General features: G+C 38.6%; 1 protein-coding gene across 1 annotated transcript in view; it reads left to right on the top strand.

Moving 5' to 3' along the window:
- Positions 1 to 23,072, top strand: part of TRPM3 (transient receptor potential cation channel subfamily M member 3) — a 937,530-nt gene that overhangs the window by 790,630 nt on the left and 123,828 nt on the right. Inside the window, exon 9 of the mRNA XM_052644496.1 lies at positions 17,223 to 17,295. Within this exon, the coding sequence (XP_052500456.1) occupies positions 17,223 to 17,295 (73 nt within the window). The remainder of the gene's footprint in view (positions 1 to 17,222; positions 17,296 to 23,072) is intronic.

The raw sequence follows: 23,072 nt of genomic DNA, 5'->3' as shown, positions 1-23,072 counted from the left end.
CAACTGAGCGAATGAACTGAACTGAACCAAAAAAAATCCACACTAAAATTTATTACACCCTAATAAAAAGCCCATATGGTGTTGATCTATAAGAACCATCTGTTGTCCTGCATATTCTCCTGAGCGATATCTACTTATTTTATAAAAGTACAGAAGACAATGCGTGTGAACACAATAGTGTCCTTCCTGAGATGGAAAATATTGCTTTCGGTAAAATTGAATTTCACCCATCTGGTTGGCTGACAAGATGATAGATGACAAATATTCTTGATTCTACCAGCGAAGACCATGAAGCTAAAAAGAAATTTCTAGAAATATTGCTGGACCACTGGCAGATGTCACACTGGTATCCAGTAAGGTATATCACCTAGCAATGTAATTTATGAAAGTTCAGTTCAGTTCAGTCACTCAGTCATGTCCGACTCTTTGCGACCCCATGAATTACAGCACGCCAGGCCTCCCTGTCCATCACCAACTCCCAGAGTTCACCCAAACTCATATCTATCGAGTCGCTGATGCCATCCAGCCATCATATCCTCTGTTGTCCCCTTCTCCTCCTGCCCTCAATCCCTCCCAGAATCAGGGTCTTTGCCAGTGAGTCAACTCTCCACATGAGGTGGCCAAAGTATTGGAGTTTCAGCTTCAGCATCAGTCCTTCCAATGAACACCCAGGATGATCTCCTTTAGGATGGACTGGTTGGATCTCCTTGCAGTCCAAGGGACTCTCGAGAGTCCTCTCCAACACCACTTTAATAATAAGAAAATCTTGGTTTTACAAACAATAAGATAAAGCACAGTTTATGAAGACAAAAGGCAATTATATTAGTTATATATGTAGCTGTGTAACATATTACCACAAGACCCAGTAACTGAAAACCACCAGATGTTTATTACCTCAGTTTCTGTGGGTCAGGAATCCCAGAGCAGCAAGGATGAACACCTGTAGCTGGTGCCTCTGGCTCAGGGTACCCACATGACAGGGTCCCACAGTCATGCGGACAGCAGGTGCAGTCACGTCAGGCTCACCTGGGGGAGATCTGCCTCCGAGCTGTCTCACATGGATACTGCCCAGCCTCACATCCTCTCTGGCTCTTGACCAGAGACATCAGTTCTTCACCAAAAGAGTCACTTTCTTTCCCCAGAGTGGAAATAGCCAAGAAGGAGAGAGGGTGACAAAGCGTTCCTAAGACAGAAGCCACAGTCTTTCTATAACCTCATCTCAACAGTTATATCCCATCACTTCTGCCATGGTCTAGTCTTTAAGAGTCACTCAGTCCAGCCCACATGGGGAGGAGTTACCCAAAGGCATGAATACTGGGAAGCAGGAGAGAAGGAGACCATCATGGAGGTGCTGTTACAGTAGCCACTGTCTCCAAGCTCCTAATTTTATAGAAGCAGAAACCCATCTGGATGTTGGTCTGGACTCCACCACTCACCTTCAGGCTTTTGCAGGGTGATTGTGATGATGCTTCTGAAAGGGCTGTGAAAACTGTCCAGCACAGGAAAATGGAAGGGCTTAATTTGATTTTCTCATGGGTAACAGAGTCAACTCTTCACATGAGGTGGCCAAAGTATTGGAGTTTCAGCTTTAGCGTCAGTCCTTCCAATGAACACCCAGGACTGATCTCCTTTAGGATGGACTGGTTGGATCTCCTTGCAGTCCAAGGGACTGTCAAGAGTCTTCTCCAACACCACAGTTCAAAAGCATCAATTCTTCGGTGCTCAGCTTTCTTCACAGTCCAACTCTCACATACATACATGACCACTAGAAAAACCATAGCCTTGACTAGACGGACGTTGTTGGCAAAGTAATGTCTCTGCTTTTTAATATGCTATCTAGGTTGGTCATCGCTTTCCTTCCAAGGAGTAAGTGTCTTTTAATTTCATGGCTGCAGTCACCATCTGCAGTGATTTTGGAGACAAAAAAATAAAGTCTGACACTGTTTCCACTGTTTCCCCATCTATTTGCCATGAAGCGAAGGGACCAGATGCCATGATCTTCGTTTTCTGAATGTTGAGCTTTAAGCCAACTTTTTCACTCTCCTCTTTCACTTTCATCAAGAGGTTTCTTAGTTCCTCTTCACTTTCTGCCATAAGCGTGGTGTCATCTGCATATCTGAGGTTATTGATATTTCTCCCAGCAATCTTGATTCCAGCTTGGGCTTCTTCCAGCCCAGCATTTCTCATGATGTACTCTACATATAAGTTAAATAAGCAGGGTGACAATATACAGCCTTGATGTACTCCTTTTCCTATTTGGAACCAGTCTGTTGTTCCATGTCCTGTTCTAACTGTTGCTTCCTGACCTGCATATAGGTTTCTCAAGAGGCAGATGAGGTGATCTGGTATTCCCATCTCTTTCAGAATTTTCCACAGTTTATTGTGATCCACACAGTCAAAGGCTTTGGCATAGTCAATAAAGCAGAAATAGGTGTTTTTCTGGAACTCTCTTGCTTTTTCGATGATCCAGCGGATATTAGCAATTTGAACTGTGGTTCCTCTGCCTTTTCTAGAACCAGCTTGATCATCTGGAAGTTCACAGTTCATGTATTGCTGAAGCCTGGCTTGGAGAATTTTGAGCATAACTTTACTAGCGTTTGAGATGAGTGCAATTGTGCGGTAGTTTGAGCATTCTTTGGCATTGCCTTGCTTTGGGATTGGAATGAAAACAGACCTTTTCCAGTCCTGTGGCCATTGCTGTTTTCCAAATGTGCTGGCATATTGAATACAGCACTTTCATAGCATCCTCTTTCAGGATTTGAAATAGCTCCACTGGAATTCCATCACCTCCACTAGCTTTGTTCGTAGTGATGCTTCCTAAGGCCCACTTGACTTCACATTCCAGGATGTCTGGCTCTAGGTGAGTGATCACACCATCATGATTATCTTGGTCATGAAGATCTTTTTTATATAGTTCTTCTGTGTATTCTTGCCACCTCTTCTTAATATCTTCTGCTTCCATTAGGTCCATACCATTTCTGTCCTTTATCAAGCCCATCTTTGCATGAAATGTTCCCTTGGTATCTCTAATTTTCTTGAAGAGATCTCTAGTCTTTCCCATTCTGTTCTTTTCCTCAATTTCTTTGCATTGATCACTGAGGAAGGCTTTCTTATCTCTCCTTGCTATTCTTTGGAACTCTGCATTCAGATGCTTATATCTTTCCTTTTCTCCTTTGCTTTTCGCCTCCCTTCTTTTCACAGCTATTTGTAAGGCCTCCCAGACAGCCATTTTGCTTTTTTGTGTTTCTTTTCCATGGGGATGGTCTTGATCCCTGTCTCCTGTACAATGTCACGAACCTCATTCCATAGTTCATCAGGCACTCTGTCTATCAGATCTAGTCCCTTAAATCTATTTTTCACTTTCACTGTATAATCATAAGGGTTTTGATTTAGGTCATACCTGAATGGTGTAGTGGTTTTCCCTACTTTCTTCAATCTAAGTCTGAATTTGGCAACAAGGAGTTCATGATCTGAGCCACAGTCAGCTCCCAGTCTTGTTTTTGCTGACTATATAGAGCTGCAAGAATATAATCAAATTTCGGTGTTGACCATCTGGTGATGTCCATGTGTAGAGTCTTCTCTTGTGTTGTTGAAAGAGGGTATTTGCTATAACCAGTGTGTTCTCTTGGCAAAACTCTATTAGTCTTTGCCCTGCTTCATTCCGCATTCCAAGGCCAAATTTGCCTGTTACTCCAGGTGTTTCTTGACTTTCTACTTTTGCATTCAGTCCCCTATAATGAAAAGGACATCTTTTTGGGGTGTTAGTTCTAAAAGGTCTTGTAGGTCTTCATAAAACCATTCAGCTTCAGCTTCTTCAGAGTTACTGGTTGGGGAATAGGCTTGGATTACTGTGATATTGAATGGTTTGCCTTGGAAATGAACAGAGATCATTCTGTCATTTTTGAGATTGCATCCAAGTACTGCATTTCGGACTCTTTTGTTAACCATGACGGCTACTCCATTTCTTCTAAGGGGTTCCTGCCCACAGTAGTAGATATAATGGTCATCTGAGTTAAATTCACCCATTCCAGTCCATTTTAGTTTGCTGATTCCTAGAATGTCAACATTCACTCTTGCCATCTCCTATTTGACCACTTCCAATTTGCCTTGATTCATGGACCTAACATTCTAGGTTCCTATGCAATATTGCTCTTTACAGCATTAGACCTTGCTTCTATCACCATTCACATCCACAGCTAGGTAATGTTTTTGCTTTGGCTCCATCCCTTCATTCTTTCTGGAGTTATTTCTCTACTGATCTCCAGTAGCATATTGGGCACTTACTGACCTGGGGAGTTCCTCTTTCAGTATCCTATCATTTTGCCTTTTCCTACTGTTCATGGGGTTCTCAAGGCAAGAATACTGAAGTGGTTTGCCATTCCCTTCTCCAGTGGACCACATTCTGTCAGACCTCTTCACCGTGACCTGCCCGTCCTGGGTGGCCCCACATGGCATGGCTTAGTTTCATTGAGTTACACAAGGCTGTAGTCCATGTGATCAGAGTGACTAGTTTTCTGTGATTATGGTTTCAGTGTGTCTGCCCTCTGATGCCCTCTCGCAACACCTACCGTCTTACTTGGGTTTCTCTTACCTTGGACGTGGGGTATCTCTTCATGGGGTATCTTTATGAAAGAGGTAGCATCAACTGTCAGTAAGAGAACCAAAAGCAGGAGATAGTAGGTAACGGGTTGTCATCTAGTTTCAGCCCTGTTCTTCTCTGGTGGCTCAGATGGTAAATAACTTGTCTGTGTTGCAAGAGACTTGGGTTTGATCCCTGGCTTGGGAAGATCCCCTGGAGAAGGAAATGGCTACCCACTCCAATATTCTTGCCTGGAGAATTCGATGGACAGAAGAGCCTGGTGGGCTATAGTCCATGGTGTCACAAAGAGTTGGACACTACTGAGTGACTTTCAGTTTTTTGCTTTCCAGTCCTGTAGACAGCCCCACTGAAATTTCCCCCAGAAAATTAGTAGATGAAGCATTTAGCCTGTTACTGTTTTTGCCCTCATCATAAAATCAGCTGGTCACTTTTTCGTGTCCTCCCTGTGTGTCAGCTTAGAATTACAATGTGCTCTTTAGACTATGACGGAGATTCCAGACATGGACCTGAGGAGCCTTGATTGGGTTCATGACCAATATTCAACAGTTACCATATTCTGACATGACTTACATGCTAAAACAAACCAAGAAAAGACAAAACAAAACAACAGTATCCAAAGCTTATGTTCACCAAATGATTTCACTTGCACCACCTACTTATTTGAGACAGCACTGCCTTGGGACCTGTACAGCATCAAAAGAATAAATTATAAATATGGGAAACATAGGCAAAACACTCTATGACATAAATCATAGCCAGATTCTCTATGACCCACCTCCCAGAGTAATGGAAATAAAAGAAATATAAACAAATGGGACCTAATTAAACTTAAAAGCTTTTGCACAATGAAGGAAACTATAAGCAAGGTAAAAAGACAGCCTTCAGAATGGGAGAAAATAGTAGCAAATGAAGAAACTGACAAAAGAATTAATGTCAAAAATATACAAGCAGCTCCTACAGCTCAACTCCAGAAAAATAAACGACCCAATCAAAAAATGGGCCAATGAACTAAACAGACATTTCTCCAAAGAAGACATACAGATGGCTAACAAACACATGAAAAGATGCTCAACATCACTCATTATCAGAGAAATGCAAATCAAAACCACAATGAGGTACCATCTCACACAGGTCAGAATGGCTGCGATCAAAAAGCCTACAAACAATAAATGCTGGAGAGGGTGCGGAGAAAAGGGAACCCTCTTGCACTGTTGATGGGAATGCAAACTAGTACAGCCACTATGGAGAACAGTATGGAGATTCCTTAAAAAACTGACAATAGAACTGCCATATGACCCAGCAATCCCACAGCTGGGCATACACACTGAGGAAACCAGAATTGAAAGAGACACGTGTACCCCAATGTTCATCACAGCACTGTTAACAATAGCCAGGACATGGAAGCAACCTAGATGTCCATCGGCAGACAAAAGGATAAGAAAGCTGTGGTGCATATACACAATGGAATATTATTACTCAGCCATTAAAAAGAATGCATTTGAATCAGTCCTAATGAGGTGGATGAAACTGGAGCCTATTATATATAGAGCAAGTAAGTCAGAAAGAAAAACACCAATACAGTATATTAATGCATATATATGGAATTTAGAAAGATGGTAATGATAACCCTGTATGTGAGACAGCAAAAGAGACACAGATGTAAAGAACAGTCTTTTGGATTCTGTGGGAGAAGGCGAGGGTGGGATGATTTGAGAGAATAGCATTGAAATATGTTTATTACAATATGTGAAACAGATTGCCAGTCCAGGTTTGATGCGTGAGACAGAGTGCTCAGGGCTTGCGCACTGGAATGACCCTGAGGGATGGGATGGGGAGGAAAGTGGAAGGAGGGTTCAGGATGGGGAACACATGTACACCCATGGCTGATTCATGTCAGTGTATGGCAAAACCACTACAATATTGTAAAGTAATTAGCCTCTAATTAGAATAAATAATTTAAAAAATAAAATAAAAATAAGAGAAGTTAAACTGGGAGAAAGTGATAGGTCAATCTATATTTCAAGACCCTTTTTTCAAAAAATAAGAGCTTAAATTCTTTACGGAGGCTGGTGGTGGTTTAGCCGCTAAGTCGTGTCGGACTCTTTGCAACCCCATGGTCTATAGCCCACCAGGCTCCTCTGTGCATGAGATTCTCCAGGCAAGAATACTGGAGTGGATTGCCGTTAGCTTCTCCAGGGGATTTTCCCCACCCAGGGACTGAACCTGGGTCTCCTGCACTGCAGGAGGATTCTTTACCAAGTGAGCCACTGAGGCTTCCCTGGTGGCTCAGACAGGAAAATATCTGCCTGCAATGCAGAAACCTGGGTTTCATCCATGAGTTGGGAAGATCCCCTGGAGAAGGGAATGGCAACCCACTACAGTATTCCTGCCTGGAGAGTTCTAGGGACAGAGGAGCCTGGCTGGCTATAGTCCATGGAATTGCAAAAAGTCAGACATGACAAAAATTTTCAGTTGTAGTAGTGGTGCCAATAGAGATGGGACTTCTGACCTTGCTTGTAGCTGCTCTGCTTCCATGTGTGAAGTCTGCCCTTTCAGCATATACATGTGTCTCTTCCCATTACGATTTTGGTGCAACCGGCTTTATGAGAGTTGCTACCCTCTCTGCAGCACTTTTACTAATGGAATTGGAGGTCATTACAACATATCTGATTCAAGGACAACACAAGCTTCCTTTTAACTACAACTAACTGCTTATGTAATGTATGCATTTTTTTAATAAAATACTCATTTCTAGTTATGAGATTCATTTCTAGTGACAAGATCCCCAAACTTCTGGGAATCCATCCTAATGACAGAATGAATTAGCCATAAGTATACGTATGTCCCCTCCCTCTTGACCTAGGCATGCTTGAATTTCCTTTGATTTTTATCTTTTCCTCCATGTAAATCAGCATGTTCATTACTAGAAGCCCATACCTTTGGCAAAACGTTAACTTTAAGAGTTTTGTCAGCAAAGGGCGTTCACTTTTGAAACGCTGGAAATCAAATAGGAGTAACCTTTGGGTGCACAGTATGCCAGTCATCCAGCTGCATTGCCCTCTTCCCTATACTAAGTGGCCTTTGATTGTGCCAAAGTGAAAACTGAAGCCACTATCTGCTCAAAGACCTTTTATTACCAACCAGGATTCCTGTTAGGATCCTTATCAAGGGGTTTGTATTATTCTATATCTTGATGAATGTGGATTTTTGCACTTTCTATTAATCCCTCAATTATTTTGAATTATCTGGAACATTAATGACTCATCAGGGAAATATTCTGCTACGCTGATGATTTTTAAAAGTCATTGCATTGTGATGATTGAATTACTTACGAGTCTGATTCTTTCCTTCTTTTCCTGCTTCTATCCTCAGGAAACATATCTCCAGACTTTATTAAGTAATTTAATGAGTAAATAAGAAATATTTTAGAGATGTGTCCTTTAAGGAATTTCCAGATGTAGCGTGTTTGATGACTTTAAATCTATTGGTTAACATTATTATTGTTTGACTTTTCTAAATTCCTAAAAAAATCATATGAACTTTGCTGATTATCTGTTGTGTAGCTATGGTATTTCTCTAAAATTCTCAGACATGTTACAAAGCGTTTGTTAAACTCAGATATCATCTCTTCCATATCTAACACAGCATGAAATGATTGTGAAAATGTTCCTTTCTATTTTTGATAGATTGAGCCAAAGTGTTTTTGCAGCTTATGGATGTCTTTCAGTTTGATATCATGGTTATTTTCATTTTCAAAAGCCAGCCTCAATCTCCATGTCTACTTTCACAGATTTATAGCTCACTGTGACATAAATATAAATCACAAATTCAGCTAATTTATGATTAAAGGGAGTCAGTTTAATTTTCTCAGTATTTTTTTTTCCTGTGCCTTTATCTTATTCAACTATACCTGCGGGCTTTTATAAGTGGGAAGTCCATGATTAATTCAGCCACAAAATCTCTTATTTTGTTATTTAGGTGGTAACTGTACTTGTTTGCTGCTCAGAAAATGAACTAGACATTCTTCAAACATGAAACTACTTATCCCAAATCATTTCTATATTTCTGGGTCTTTTTTCATTTTTCTGTAATATATTCTTGCTTCAAGTCTTTGTCTAAACTATGATTTAATCCAAAAGGCACCAAAGTTTCAAACACTGTGGTGAAACATATGGGTTAATACTTTTGGGTTAATTGGTGCCACCTATATCTCATAAAAGTCATATTAATACTTTTGCTGTTGTTCAGTCACTGAGTCATGTCTGACTCTGCAACCCCCTGGACTGCAGCACACCAGGCTTCCCTGTCCTTCACTGTTTCCCAGAGATTGCTCAAATTCATGTCTGTTTAGTCAGCAGTGCTATCTAACTATCTCATCCTCTCCTGCCCTCTTCTCCTTTTGCATTCAATCTTTCCAAGTATCAGGGTCTTTTCCAATGAGTCGGCTCTTCGCATCAGATGGCCAAAGTATTGGGGCTTCAGCTTCAGCATCAGTTCCTCCAGTGAATATTCAGGGTTGATTTCCTTTAGGATTGACTGATTTGATCTCCCTGCAATCCAAGGGACTCTCAAGAGTCTTCTCCAGCACTAAAATTCAAAAACATCAATTCTTCAGCACTCAGCCTTCTTTATGGTCCAACTCTCATATGCACACATGACTACTGGAAGAACCATAGCTTTCACTATACAGACATTTGTCAGTAAAGTGATGTCTTGATTTTATTACACTGTCTAGGTTTGTCATAGGTTTTCTTCCAAGGAGCAAGCATCTTTTAATTTCATGGCTACAGTCACCATCTGCAGTGATTTTGGAGCCCAAGAAAATAAAGTCTGTCACTATTTCCATTTTTCCCCCCATCTATTTGCCATGAAGTGATGGGACCAGATGTCATGATCTTAGTGTTTTGAATGTTGAGTTTTAAGCCAAGTGTTTTACTCTCTTTTATTTATTACATATTGATTATATATTTTATATATTAACACTAAAGCTTCAATAATTTCTAAAACTCAGTCTGCCTAGTTTCTATCACATAATGTTTGACTAAGTGCTTAGCAGTAATATAGTATCCAGGAGACTCTTGCGTTAAAATTTACTCTTAATGCTTAAAATATACTCTTGATCTGTAGCCTAACAGTCCTGTTCACTTTAGCTGTTACCATTTGTGTGTGGAATGTGATAGTTTTTACTTTTTGGTTTCTCCAAACCAGTTTCCTGAACACAACTGTTTGGTGATGATTTATCCGCTTAACAAATATTTACTGAGCAGGGACTAGCAATCTTGTCTGCACATGAATCTCTCTTTAAAACAAAGAGACATATGTGCAAATAAGAGCAATGAAGGGTTAAAGTAGTATGCTAGACACCCTTACAGAGTATCATAAATACACAAAGAGAAGTGAGGGTTCCAATCCTAATGCTATAGAAAGGCTTCTTCAGTAGTATATGTCAATGAAATTCTTGTAGTTTGCTCACTAAGCAGAGAGAAGGGCTTTCCAAAAAGAAAGAACTGAATGAACAAAGACTAAGAGGCTAGAAACAACATTCAAACCCCTGAAAGGATTAAGTTTTTCAGCACAAGGTGGGCATCTGGTGTGTGGGGTTGGGTCATGGCTGTGGTGGTGGGAGAGGATGCAAGGGCATGGTGGTGAAGATGTAGTCAGCAAGAGACAAGACAAAAGAGATTGCCAGGAATGGAATACCAGCATTCCTTGAATGCCCTGCTAAGAATTTTTAGTTTTGTACCATAAATAATTGAGGCCATTAAAATTTTAATAAGAAGGGTTATATAATCAGGAAGATTGCTTAAATAGCTGCATGGGGAATAGAATGGAAGGACCAATACTGAAACAACCGGAGTAGTTAAGGTACTACAGACTGAGCAATGCTGTGATAGTGGGGATGGAGAAAGACGTTAACAGTGAGAAGCACTGCGGTATGTCATTTTCCACAATCTGACATGTCATATGTTAAGTTACTTTCCCTCTGTCTCTCCTCACTAGACTACACTCTGTGAAGGCAGGACTTGTTTGTCAGTTTCATTCACTGCTCTGTTCCCAGATCCTAAGCAGTGCCTAGCACAGAGAAGCTCAGCAAAGGTGTGTTCAGTGAATCACTTGTATGCAGAGGGTGAGAGTGACAAATTCTTGACTTTGAAGGGGTGCAAAATGAAGCAAGAACTGAAGCAGAGAAGCTGATTGGCAGATAGGATGAAGGGCAGAGAACAGCGAAATCATCTCATCTTGAACAACTGAACTTGCATTCATGTGAGAATCAGAATTCCATGCAAGCTAAGGCAATCTGTCCACAAACGAGCTAAAGACATAAAATGTCAGACTGAACTCAGGGGAAAGTTGTGTTTTTCTTTAACAAAAATGTTTGATGTTTGTTGTTTTGAAATCTTGAAGAATGCATTAATTTCTCTATATTTCATAGTGTTTTGACAAAATAACCAACCATGTCAAATCAATTTTAGGCTGCATGTGGAAAATACCAGTCTTACAAGAAAATCAGGCTTCATTTACTAAATTGCCTTTAAAATAATTAGATTAATGACTTCTACCTAATTTAAAATTTTTTCCTATTAAAATTTGCATTAACAAGATTTGATAGAATGAACACACATGACTATCTCTTCTACCCTTCAAAATGACAAGAAAACCAAAATGACAAAAAATATATTCCTTAAATGCATCCCTATCAGAGCTCAGCATGGACAAAGGTGCAAAAGGGTAACATATTAGGAGATAAGAAATTTTAAGTAATTTCTGGATTATTAAAAGCAGGTATAGAAACTATAGTTTTCTAAATAATTAAGATATTTCACTTATCGTAAAGGATCAAAATAAAGATAGCAGGAGAGTCCTGGGATTAGAATCAGAACAATGAATTAAAGAGCTCCTCTCAGATTAACTAGGCCAAGAAGTTCCATACCTACAAATTTTATCCTATAGATATATTCAGCCATATGCATACAAGGGTATCCCCTGTAGTGGTGCTAATGTTGACAAAAGACTGGGAACAACCCATATATTCATTAATAGAAGTACATGCATATAATGAAACATTAGGCACTGAACAGATAATGGTACACATCTCCTTGTGGCTGAATGGAATGGTCTCCAGGATAGATTGTCAAGTGGGAAAAAAAGTGAAGTATAAAGCAGCATGTACAACTTGCCACCACTTATGTGAAAGGGAGACACATGTATTTCTCTATATATGTGTATAGAGCATCTCTACAACTAATAATGCTGGCTACCTTTCTAAAGGGGTGCTGGAAAACTGACAATAGAAATGATACAGTTAATTTTCACCAAATATTTTTCTATACTGTTAGAATTGTTTTTGCCATGTGTATGTATTATATATGCAAATATATGATACTGTCAAAGGAAAAGGAAGGTGCAGAAGGGAAATGATAAAAAGATCTCGACAATGGAAAACAAAAATATGACAAAAGAAAACACACAAAAAAATAGTAATTAAATGTAGCTGAATTCATTTCTGCCTTTGAGAGAGAGGTTCTATTTGAGTTTTAGAAAAGACACCTAGCCTTGCTGTTTACAAGATACACACCTAAAACAAAATGACCGCAGAAAAGTGACAATCAGATGGAATAATATACCAGACACATCCTGATCTCCTATAAGTGTATGTGTGACAACTACAATATTAGCGTAAAACAAAATACAATACAAAGAAACAGCATTAAATAGGAAAAGGAGACATCATATGCTGATTAAAAGTCCAATCTACCAAGAACAGATTGTCACAAATTTTTTTATCAATATGTATATATTTATAAAAAGTTTCAAAACATACAAAGGAAATAATGCTTACTTTCAAGGAATAACTGTGACCTAATAGGAGATTTTAACATGAGTAATCAGAAAGAAGAAACAAGTAAATATGTAGATATTTGAATAAAAAGTAGTATGTAATCTATATATAATATTGAACTTGTACCCAGCAAGTAGGGAGTAAATACTTTTTTCGAACAAAATAATACATTTAGAAAATGTTATAAATATATATGTACATATACTCTCTAGTATTAAAACAATTTTAAGAGAAAATAAATTGCATATACTTTAAAGTAATAAAAATTGCATAAGGCATATAAAAACATGTGAGATACATAAACATATAAATGGATTTGTTAGGAACAATGAAAATAAATTGACCAGGAAGTCAACTTCTAGGAAAAGAACAGCTAAGGAAGCAAAAGCAGAAGAAATAATGAGCAGAGAATAGTAACTTCAAATTTTAAGTAATACTGTTGATCAATAAAATGAAAATCTGATTCTTTAAAATGACAGTGATTTTGATCAAATGAAAGAGGAATGAAAAAACGTCCATAGATTTATAAATATAAAGGAGATTTTTAAATAAGAGAATTATGTGTATAATTGTATACCAACAAACTTGAAAATCTAGATGAAATCTTTGACTACGTCAGAAAATATATAAAATTGAGCCTAGGAGAGGCAGAAAATCTAAACTGATTAATAGCTGTTGAAAATTTACGAAGAAGATCAGTGATCTATCCCTAAAAATGCTTCAGTGCTAGATAGCTTATAAACATTCTTCTAAATCTGCCTGTAGGAGAATTCCTTCATTACACTTTTTGTTCTGGGGCATACGTAAATTTAAAAAGCTTCCCAATTCATACCGAAAATATACCGTAACCCTTATACAAAAACCAAGAGGAATGGTGACATATACCAACCTCACTTACTAACATAATTACAAAGATTCTAAATAAAATAATAGCAAATAATATTTTGCTAATTGTTGTTAAATAATAATACATTAATTAATTGTTTTTTATTACTTATTTAACAACAATTAGCAAAATATTATATGCTACTATTTCAGAAATACGTGAACTGTGAAATTCCAGATGTTCAAACTGGTTTTAGAAAAGGCAGAGGAACCAGAGATCAAATTGCCAATATTTGCTGGACAATCGAAAAAGCAAGGGAGTTCAGAAAAACATCTATTTCTGCTTTATTGGCTATGCCAAAGCCTTTGACTGTGTGGATCACGATAAACTGTGGAAAATTCTGAAAAAGATGGGAATACCAGACCGCCTGACCTGCCTCTTGAGAAACCTGTATGCACATCAGGAAGCAACAGTTAGAACTGGACAGGAACAACAGACTGGCTCCAAATAGGAAAAGGAGTATGTTAAGGCTGTATATTGTCACCCTGCTTATTTAACTTATATGCAGAGTATACCATGAGAAATGCTGGGTTGGATGAAGCACAAGCTGAAATCAAGATTACTGGGAGAAATAATTAATAATCTCAGATATGCAGATAACTCCACCTTTATGGCAAAAAGGGAAGAACTAAAGAGCCTCTTGATGAAAGTGAAAGAGGAGAGACAAAAAGTTGGCCTAAAGCTCAACATTCAGAAGACTAAGATCATGACATCCGGTCCCATCACTTCATGGGACACAGATGGGGAAACAGTGGCTGACTTTATTTTGAGGGGCTCCAAAATCATTGCAGATGGTGATTGCAGCCATGAAATTAAAAGACACTTACTCCTTGGAAGGAAAGTTATGACCAACCTAGATAGCATATTAAAAAGCAGAAACATTACTTTGCCAACAAATGTCCATCTAGTCAAGGCTATGGTTTTTCCACTAGACATGTATGGATGTGAGAGTTGGACTATAAAGAAAGCTGAGCAGCAAAGAATTGATGCTTTTGAACTGTGGTGTTGGAGAAGACTCTTGAGAGTCCCTTGGACTGCAAGGAGATCCAACCAGTTCATCCTAAAGGAGATCAGTCCTGGGTGTTCATTGGAAGGACTGATGCTGAAGCTCCAATACTTTGGCCACCTGATGCAAAGAACTGACTCATTGGAAAAGACCCTGATGCTGGGAAAGATTGAGGGCAGGAGGAGAAGGGGATGACAGAGGACAGAATGGTTGGATGGCATCATCGACTCAATGGACATGAGTTTGGGTGAACTCCAGGAGTTGGTGATGGACAGGGAGGCCTGGCATGCTGCAGTCCATGGGGTTGCAAAGAGTCAGTCATGACTGAGTTACTGAACTGAACTGAATAATACGTTAAAACCAAGAAACTTTATATCAACCTATAATATGCCAAAACTACTATTTCAATTCACATCTCCACCAGGAATACTTCAGAATATCTGATTTTCTGCATCTTTGCCATCACCAAGGATGGTGGGTGAAGATGACTCTGGCTTTCTTGTTTGACTCGTCTTTTTTTCTGTGAAAGACATGTAAGTTGAGTGATAGTTTAAATATTTTAACTTCAATTTTAAATTTAAAGATTTAGAGGAGTGGAGGTGTAATATATCAGGTCAACTCAAGGGAAAATTATGAAATAAATTTCATCTCTGGATCCTTCAGTCTCCCTCTGGTCAGACTCTTTCTGGGGTCCTTAGATTCTTCAGTCTAAGCATACCAGGATGGGGGCATGGACAGGTGGACAGCTATTCCCTCCACACCAGCTTTCCAGAAAATCTGTGATGCCCCAGAGCACAATGCCACCTCAGGTTCCTTGATAAACAATAGCACAAATGTCTGTGTCTCCACCACCCCCACCCCGAAATCCTTTAGCAACTCCATACTATAAACCTTCCTTTCCCCTCCTCAAAGCTGTTTCAAAGAAAGCCTGGTAATCTGTAATTTCAGAATAAATTTAATTTAGCTATTTGCTGCCTCAGAAGAATTTGCATCTGAAGTGGGATCTCTAATTAGTCGGTGGAATTTAGGCATCTGCAGAACAAGTAGGTGAGATGTTTAAGGAGTTCGATTTGATGCCTAATTTCTGAATTCTTCTAAAACAATAAGAGATGTTATTCTGATAGTCTGCAATTTGCTACCAGCTCAGGACACAATAATACCTTTCAGACATTAGCCAGCCCTGGCTTAAAAGTTAAAGGTCTAGCCAAAATTCCACTTCTGCCTCTTGGTTCTCTCTGCAGTGAGAAACTTGAAGCACACTTGAAGTTTTCTTCCCAATTCAGGCACTCCTGAGTTCAAACCAGAGAACTGCCCTTCATCTCCCAAGTGGATTTTCTGGGGTTATCAAGAGCTGTTTGGGAGAATGTCTTGATGGCAATTTGGCCGAACTTGTGCTTATGCAGAAGCAGATTTTAGTACAAACCTGCTGGAGCCGGAGGTACCGCCTCCACCCTGTCAGAGGTCAGCTCCAAGCTGTGGCCTGGAGGCCAAACACATCACTTAGGTGGATTTTGCCTGGCTCCCTCTATATCTTTTACATTTTTCAATTCAAAAGCCTATGAGGCTTTTCAGCTTGTAATCTCTGCCTTACACTCACCCCAGGCTCTAACAGATATGAATCGTTAAGCAGCTATTAACCCATTCGAGTCAGGTGCTCAAAGATCTTGTTCCTTTCCTTAGTTCTTCCCAGTATTTAAGGCACAAGATAGAAATGAGACAGCTACTGACTTCCTGGCATAGTTGTCCTTCTAAGTTGATGCTGACCATAAACAAATGACTCTGTCCCCAGGCAGTGGGCTAGAGGATTTCTAAGCAACTGATAGTTTAACAGTGTGTGAGTCTAGGTACCTGTGCTCTTCATCATGGTAAAAAATTTAGAATTATATATTGTTGAATTGCTAAGTCATGTCTGACTCTTTGCGACCCATTGACTGAAGCACACAAGGCTTCCCTGTCCTTAACCATCTTCCCCAGAATTTTGTGTTAGCCAATCCTATGAAGTTTACTTCCTATATAGTTAGAAATAAGTAAGCCCTATGAGTTCCCCATTTTACATATAAAGAAACTTGAAGTCTAAAGCAATTGAATACAGTAGTAATTCAATCAATGTAGGTATTCAAATAATCTTTTGGCTTCCTTAAGTAGCTTCCCTCTGACTTGAAAAAAAATCTTGGTTATCGTTAAGCATGTTTTAATCCTTCATTGCTACCTCTGTACTCTCTGCCTCCTCATTCATCCCCAAAGAATACTTTTCTTACCAAAATTAAAAAGAAAAATGTTATTTTATTGCCTGCTTTTTCATTCTTACCACCTGGATACTGCTAAGTCATTCTCAAAAAGGTTTAAGGTTGCTGAGAGGACTGAAGGATCTAGACGCATCACAGTATTGAAACCCTTGAGTAGCTATTGCTAGGAGAGAATGTAGTGATGGCTATATTGTACGCAAGCATAAACACAAACGCATACAGACACAAACACATGCACAAATGCACATGGTACCTTTACTGAAGGGCGTTCTAACTTTTAAAACACTTAATTTCCCAACCCAGTTTAAATTATGGCTTACACATTTTTGAAAATCTGATAAGTTTTTATTTCTAAAGCTGAAATGATAAAAGGGGACATTTCCCTTTGTGTCTGGTTTCAGAGATTGTAACCATAATCAGTGAATTATCTAAATTGGTTTCTGTTCGGAGGCTATTGAGGCATCTCCCTCTTAATGGATTGCAGAGGCCTCTAATTTAATTATTGCCATATATGCTTTCTCTGTGGTTAAAAATCTACCTTATAGATATTAAGACAGTCTGTGTTCAAATACCGTCTCATTGATTTAATTTCTCTTGAGGGAAAAAAAATGTATTGCTAATGGTCACCTTGTCTCAAATTGCAGATTACAGTATTTCGGATGGGATCAGAAGGACACCAGGACATTGATTTAGCCATCCTGACGGCTTTGCTCAAAGGTAAAGAGTTTCTATATACAGGGAGTACAAAAGTAATTTAAATGGATTAGACAGCAATCTTATGTCTCCTAATAGTGGATATAATCCCAAATAATATGACACATCCAATTATTGATAACATAAGGACTTCTCTTTTAAGACATTCTTTTTTTTGTTTTTTAATTGAAGAGTAATTGCTTTACAGAATTTTGTTGTTTTCTGTCAAACCTCAACATGAATCAGCCATAGGCATACATATATCCCCTTCCTTTTGAACCTCCCTCCCATCTCTCTCCCCATCCCACCCATCTAGGTAAACACAGAGCCCCTGTTTGAATTCCCGAGACTTACAGCAAATTCCCGTTGGCTATCTATTTTACATATGGTAATGTAAGTTTCCATGTTACTTTCTCCATACATCTCCATACATTTTTAATGCTATTAAATTTCCCTATAATAGGCCTATTATAGTGTGACTTGATTTCAGAAATTTTTTAAATTTTTAAAAACTTTTATTTATTTAATTTTTGGCTGTGCTGGTCTTCATTGCTGCACAGGGTTTTCTCTAGTCGTAGCAAGCAGGGGCTACTCTCTAATTGTGGTATGCATGTTTCTAATCGTGGAGGCTTCTTTTGTTGTGGAGCATGGATTCTAGGGCACTTGGTCTTCAGTAGTTGCAACCCGAGGGCTCAGTAGTTGGGGTTTCCAGGCACTAGAACACAGGCTTAGTTGCTCCACGGCGTTGTAACATCTTCCCAGGGATTGAACCTGTGTCTTCTGCATTGGCAAGTGGATGTTTACCACTGAACCACCAGGGAAGCCACTCAGTAAAATTTAAATGTACTGCAATTCAATCATGTCTATTGAATCATAAAAAATTATGAAGTAAAAGGCATGCCTTGTCCCTTGATAATAAAAAAGTGAAACACCGCATTTATCTCCTTGAACCAAAACTCATGGTAAATGGAGATGTGGTCCAATTATCAGTTAAAATATTAGTCATCTTAATATCTTCTATTCAAAATATTTTCTTTGTCTTTCACCAATTTGTGAGACAAGTTTACTTCACCTTCAAATTAGTCTTAGAATTTATTTATTTTCCAACTGTTCTGTATGTGACAGACCGTATTAAATGCATTTTATATTATAACCAAGTAGTTACACATATGTAGTTAGAAAGCTGAAATAAAGTAAATAAAATAGTATTTACATTTACTATATGCAATTAAATTGGATATTTTCAATTCTAACCTATTCTGTTCTTTTTAATGCTAATTATATCCCACCAAATTGATTTATGACACACTAATGGGTCATAACCTGCAGTTTTAAAAACACGGCCATAGAAGATTAAAGGAAATTATGATTGCTCTCAGAAATTAACATTTCTAATCACTATAATGAACATTACTTATGCAGCAGTAGATGCTAATGGGAATTTATGCCATTAAAATATTATGGTGTGTCAACTCTATTTTGTGCAGGCTTTGAAATGCTCTCTGATTTTAACCCAGTTGATTTGTAAAGGATATCAAGTGTAATGCTTTTGCTGACTTCCTTAGAGGCCAAGAATATATTTATATCAGTTTCAGACTCTTTCAGTTTGTTAAATTTTTCTTCCCATGTATTTTAAAACTTATGCCTGGACAAGTAACATGGTTTAATATTTAATTTTTATAATTATGCTTAGTTTTTAATTATCTAACATATAAGGAACCTTTGTGCAATTCAGTTTTTATTCTATCATCTGAGAAAATCAGAAGTAAGATGGAAAGAGGAAGACAAGAAAGAGAGATGAAACTAAGCACTGCTCCATAGATTCAGCACCTAGGGGAGAAAAGAATGAACGAGGAAAATATACATTTGCTGTGGCTTCTTTTTTGTCCCATTGAGTTTCACTTTTTTTATTTTAGGATCTGTATGTATTAAAGAATACTATTTATGTGATTCAGATTTATTAAGTATGTTCAAAAATGAAAAGAAAAGGGAGTCAAAAAGTTGTTCCAGAGATCTAGGAAGCCCGTAGTTTCTCAAATGCTGACACCTGGGGTAGCTTTTGAGACTAGGTCATGTCACATCACATTTGTCTTTCGCATTAAGGAAACAGCTCTCTGATATGTGTGATCTGAAACCAGAGACTGTACACCCTTCATCCTTCTCCTGCTTTTCAGTTCTGCCTCCTCCCCTCAACCCCTGCTCACTCATACACCCAGGGAATTCAAGGACTAGGAGCAGAATAGAGTTGCCAGAGAAAATGCAGGACATTGAATGTTTAGATCAACAGCAAATAAACTTTTAGCTCAAACTTGTCCCAAATATTGCATAGGACATACTTACACAAAATATATAATATATATTTGTTATTTATCAAAAATTAAAACATAGCTGGGAGTCCTGTATTTTTATTTGCTAAATCAGGTTATTTTACTCAGAGGAGTTGTGACACTATTAATACTTCTGAACTTCAAACACCTCTGGAGATTCTGCAGGAAGTGTAACTCAAGAATCTAAGATCCCCTCATTCTTCTGTCTGCCTCTGTCTCTCAGGCAGGCCCTGCTTAATCATAGCAATCAGAGATTCCCACTGGAAAGGGCCCCAGACTTACCTTAACAAACTATCCAGTGCTTATCAACTTGCTCTGGCAGTCACCTTATCCTATCTGCATCCCCCATGCAGCAGTTTCAGTGAAGCCAGAAAACATCTACTCGTAGTAGAAGTTAAAAGTGACTCCTTGATCCTTTCTGTGCATAGAAAGAAAAAGTGAAAGTGTTAGTCACTCAGTCATGTCTGACTCTGTGACCCCATGGACTTTAATCTGCCAGGCTCAAAGTCCATGGAATTCTCCAGACAAAAATACTGTGATGGGTAGCCATTCTCTTCTCCGGGGGATCTTCCTGACCCAGGGATCGAACCTGGGTCTTCTGCATTGCAGGCAGATTCTTTACCATCTGAGTTACCAGGGAAGCCTTCTGGGCATAGAGTTACTCCCAATTTTTTCCTCTTTTCTCATACAGCTTGGAGGTCAAATCATGTGGGTGTGTATTCTTTTACTTCTGTACATGCACTGAAGTGAAATATGTGATGACAGCTGTCCTCTATAAATGAGGAATTCTTTTTCTTTAGGTTTAGTCTTCATTGGTAAAGTTCATCTGTGGCATAAAGAGGGAATAACTTCTATTGCTTACTTCATTTTCTGAAAAGTATTTTAGAAGAGAGTGCGAAAATGATAGAATCCTCCTCAAAATAGTCAAGATCATCAAAAACAAGGGTAGTCTCAGAAATTGTCACAACCCCAAGGAGCCTAAGGAGACCTAACATCTAAATAATAATGTGGTTTCCTGGGTAATATTCTTGAGCAGAAAAAAAAAAGAACATTAGGTTGAAACTAGGAAAATCTTAATAAAGTATGGACTTTGTTTTCTTTAATGTTAAGGGAAAAATAAGTTATGCTGTCATATATTATGGATCTGAACAATAGACAGACTGTAGCCAAGAAAACTCCACACTTCTTAATGTCAAAGCGACAAAAAAAAGGAAAAAGCATCTTATGGAATTAACTGTAGAAGTCAAGTGCAGATATAATCAAAACATCCACAGGCAGTATTTAAAGAGTCTATATAAATCACACAGGCATGGATAATGTGCACGGGATCAGTCAGTCAGTCATGTCCAACTCTTTACAACCCTATGGACTGTAGCCCACCAGGGTCCTCTGTCCACGGGCTTTTCCAGGCAAGAATACTGGAATAAAAATTCAAATACCAAGAAAAGTAGTCAATGTTCTAACTTTAGAAAAATTTCTAGTAAGAATGCTAGTGATTAGATTAAATCGTACAAAACAATGAAAATCACTATTTACTGAGCCATTTTCCTTTAAAACTGTATCTTTTAAAAAACTAAATGAATAATAAAAGTAAATAAAATCTAATGTTTTGAAACTACTTCTGAATGCATCCCCCTCCAACTCTATTAACTAGAAAATGCATGATTATTGTCACAAACTAGTACTGGCATCAATACACAATTAGTCTTGCTAAATAACTCATTTTTAAATGGCTTGATTAATCCTTGATAAAGCAAAACGCTTTTGTGCTGTGCTTAGTCACTCAGTCGTGTCCAACTCTTTGTGACCCAATGGACTGTAGCCCACCAGGATCCTCTGTCCATGGAATTCTCCAGGCAAGAATAGGGGAGTGGGTTGCCATGCCTTCCTCCAGGGGATTGTCCCAACCCAGGGATTGAACCAGGTCTCCTGCATTGCAGATGGATTCTTTACCGTCTGAACCACCAGAGAAGCACAATATTCTAAACTAGTTTATGTCCAATAATTCTTGGCACCAGATACATTTCATAAGTAACTAGCACCTTAAAATGTTTACTGAGAAACTATCTTTGCTTAAACTTAGATGATTCATGAATAGGTTTTACGGGAATTTATTATGGCCCTGCTTTGAAAATTAAAAAACTATTTCTAATTATGTGTTTGATCTTTCCCACCCTTTTTTCTGTGTGTAGGCAGCTTAAACAACACATGCATGATTGCTTTTCTTTTAATACTGTTTTTTTTAAACCCAAAACTGTCTAGATAGCCTTATTAAGACCAAAAAAAGGACATTCATATTGATACTTTCATCACATATGTGCAATGCAGAGTTACCATAGTTATTAATTATTATACAACGGAAATAGATGATATTTTTTCCAAAAGAGATCACCAAAGTCAAAATGTGTGGCATATTTATTTTAGGCTTAAAAGGGCATAGGAGGTAAACTTTTGGAGAACAGTGAAATATTTCAGTTAGAGATGAAATTCACTCTGTAATTTTTACAGTGTAGGTTCTTTGCAAAAGTATTATTAAACCTTTCTCTATATGAGACCACTTTTAATCTTCCTCGTGTGCTTTCACTATTAACCAGGCCCCCCCAAATCCACTTGTTTCGTGATGGTTCGTTTTTATCTCTTTAGCCAAGTCTTTAATGTTGATGTCATGGAGCAGATTGACCATGTGCACTCGAACCTCAGTACAGACCGTGCAGACCTACATCTGCTACTGGACTCTTATTTTCACTTCATCCCAAAGCCACCGTGAAGCCACAGTGCCCCCTTTCACATGTCTACGTGCTCAGTCACTCAGTGGTGTCCGACTCTTTGTGACCCCGTGGACTATAGCCTGCCAGTCTTCTCTGTACATGGGATTTTTGAGGCAGGAATGCTGGAGGTGGGTGCCATTTCCTTCTCTAGGGGATCTTCCCAACCAAGGGATCAAACTCGGGTCTCCTGTGTCTCCTGCATTGCATGCAGATTCTTTACTGCTGAGCCTTTGGGGAAGCCCTTTCACCTTGCTATTCCCATGCCTTTTACAAACTTTGAAATTGAGGCAAAGAGTCTAAAAGACATTCAGGATCCTTAGGCAAATCAATAGCAGAGCCAAAGCTTTCACTCAGGTCTCCTCACTTCTTTTCAATTTTCTTTACATTACATGTATGAGTCTTGGGCACATCCGGGATTCCTTGGCTTTACACTGCCACAGAGATCTCAGACATTTACCCCTGTGACTCCAGGGGTATGTGAGTGATAATAGATCAGAACATGTGCTTCCCTGAAGCTCTGAGAACACTTACCAGGGTCCTCAGCTACAAGACGATCCTGGAAGCATGCACAGTGCCTTAATGATCAAACTAGAATGTCCACAATTTAACCTAATGTGGTGGAAGAAAAAGTACAGTCTGACACTTGTTTTATTTTTAAAGAGTACACCACCGGTGAAATATTGATTCAACCAGGAAATTTTTAGTC

The sequence above is a fragment of the Budorcas taxicolor genome, chromosome 8 (assembly GCF_023091745.1).
Source record: "Budorcas taxicolor isolate Tak-1 chromosome 8, Takin1.1, whole genome shotgun sequence".
NCBI classification, from domain to species: domain Eukaryota; kingdom Metazoa; phylum Chordata; class Mammalia; order Artiodactyla; family Bovidae; genus Budorcas; species Budorcas taxicolor.
Note: the sequence above shows the minus strand (reverse complement) of the source record. Positions and strands in the feature narration are given on the sequence as shown.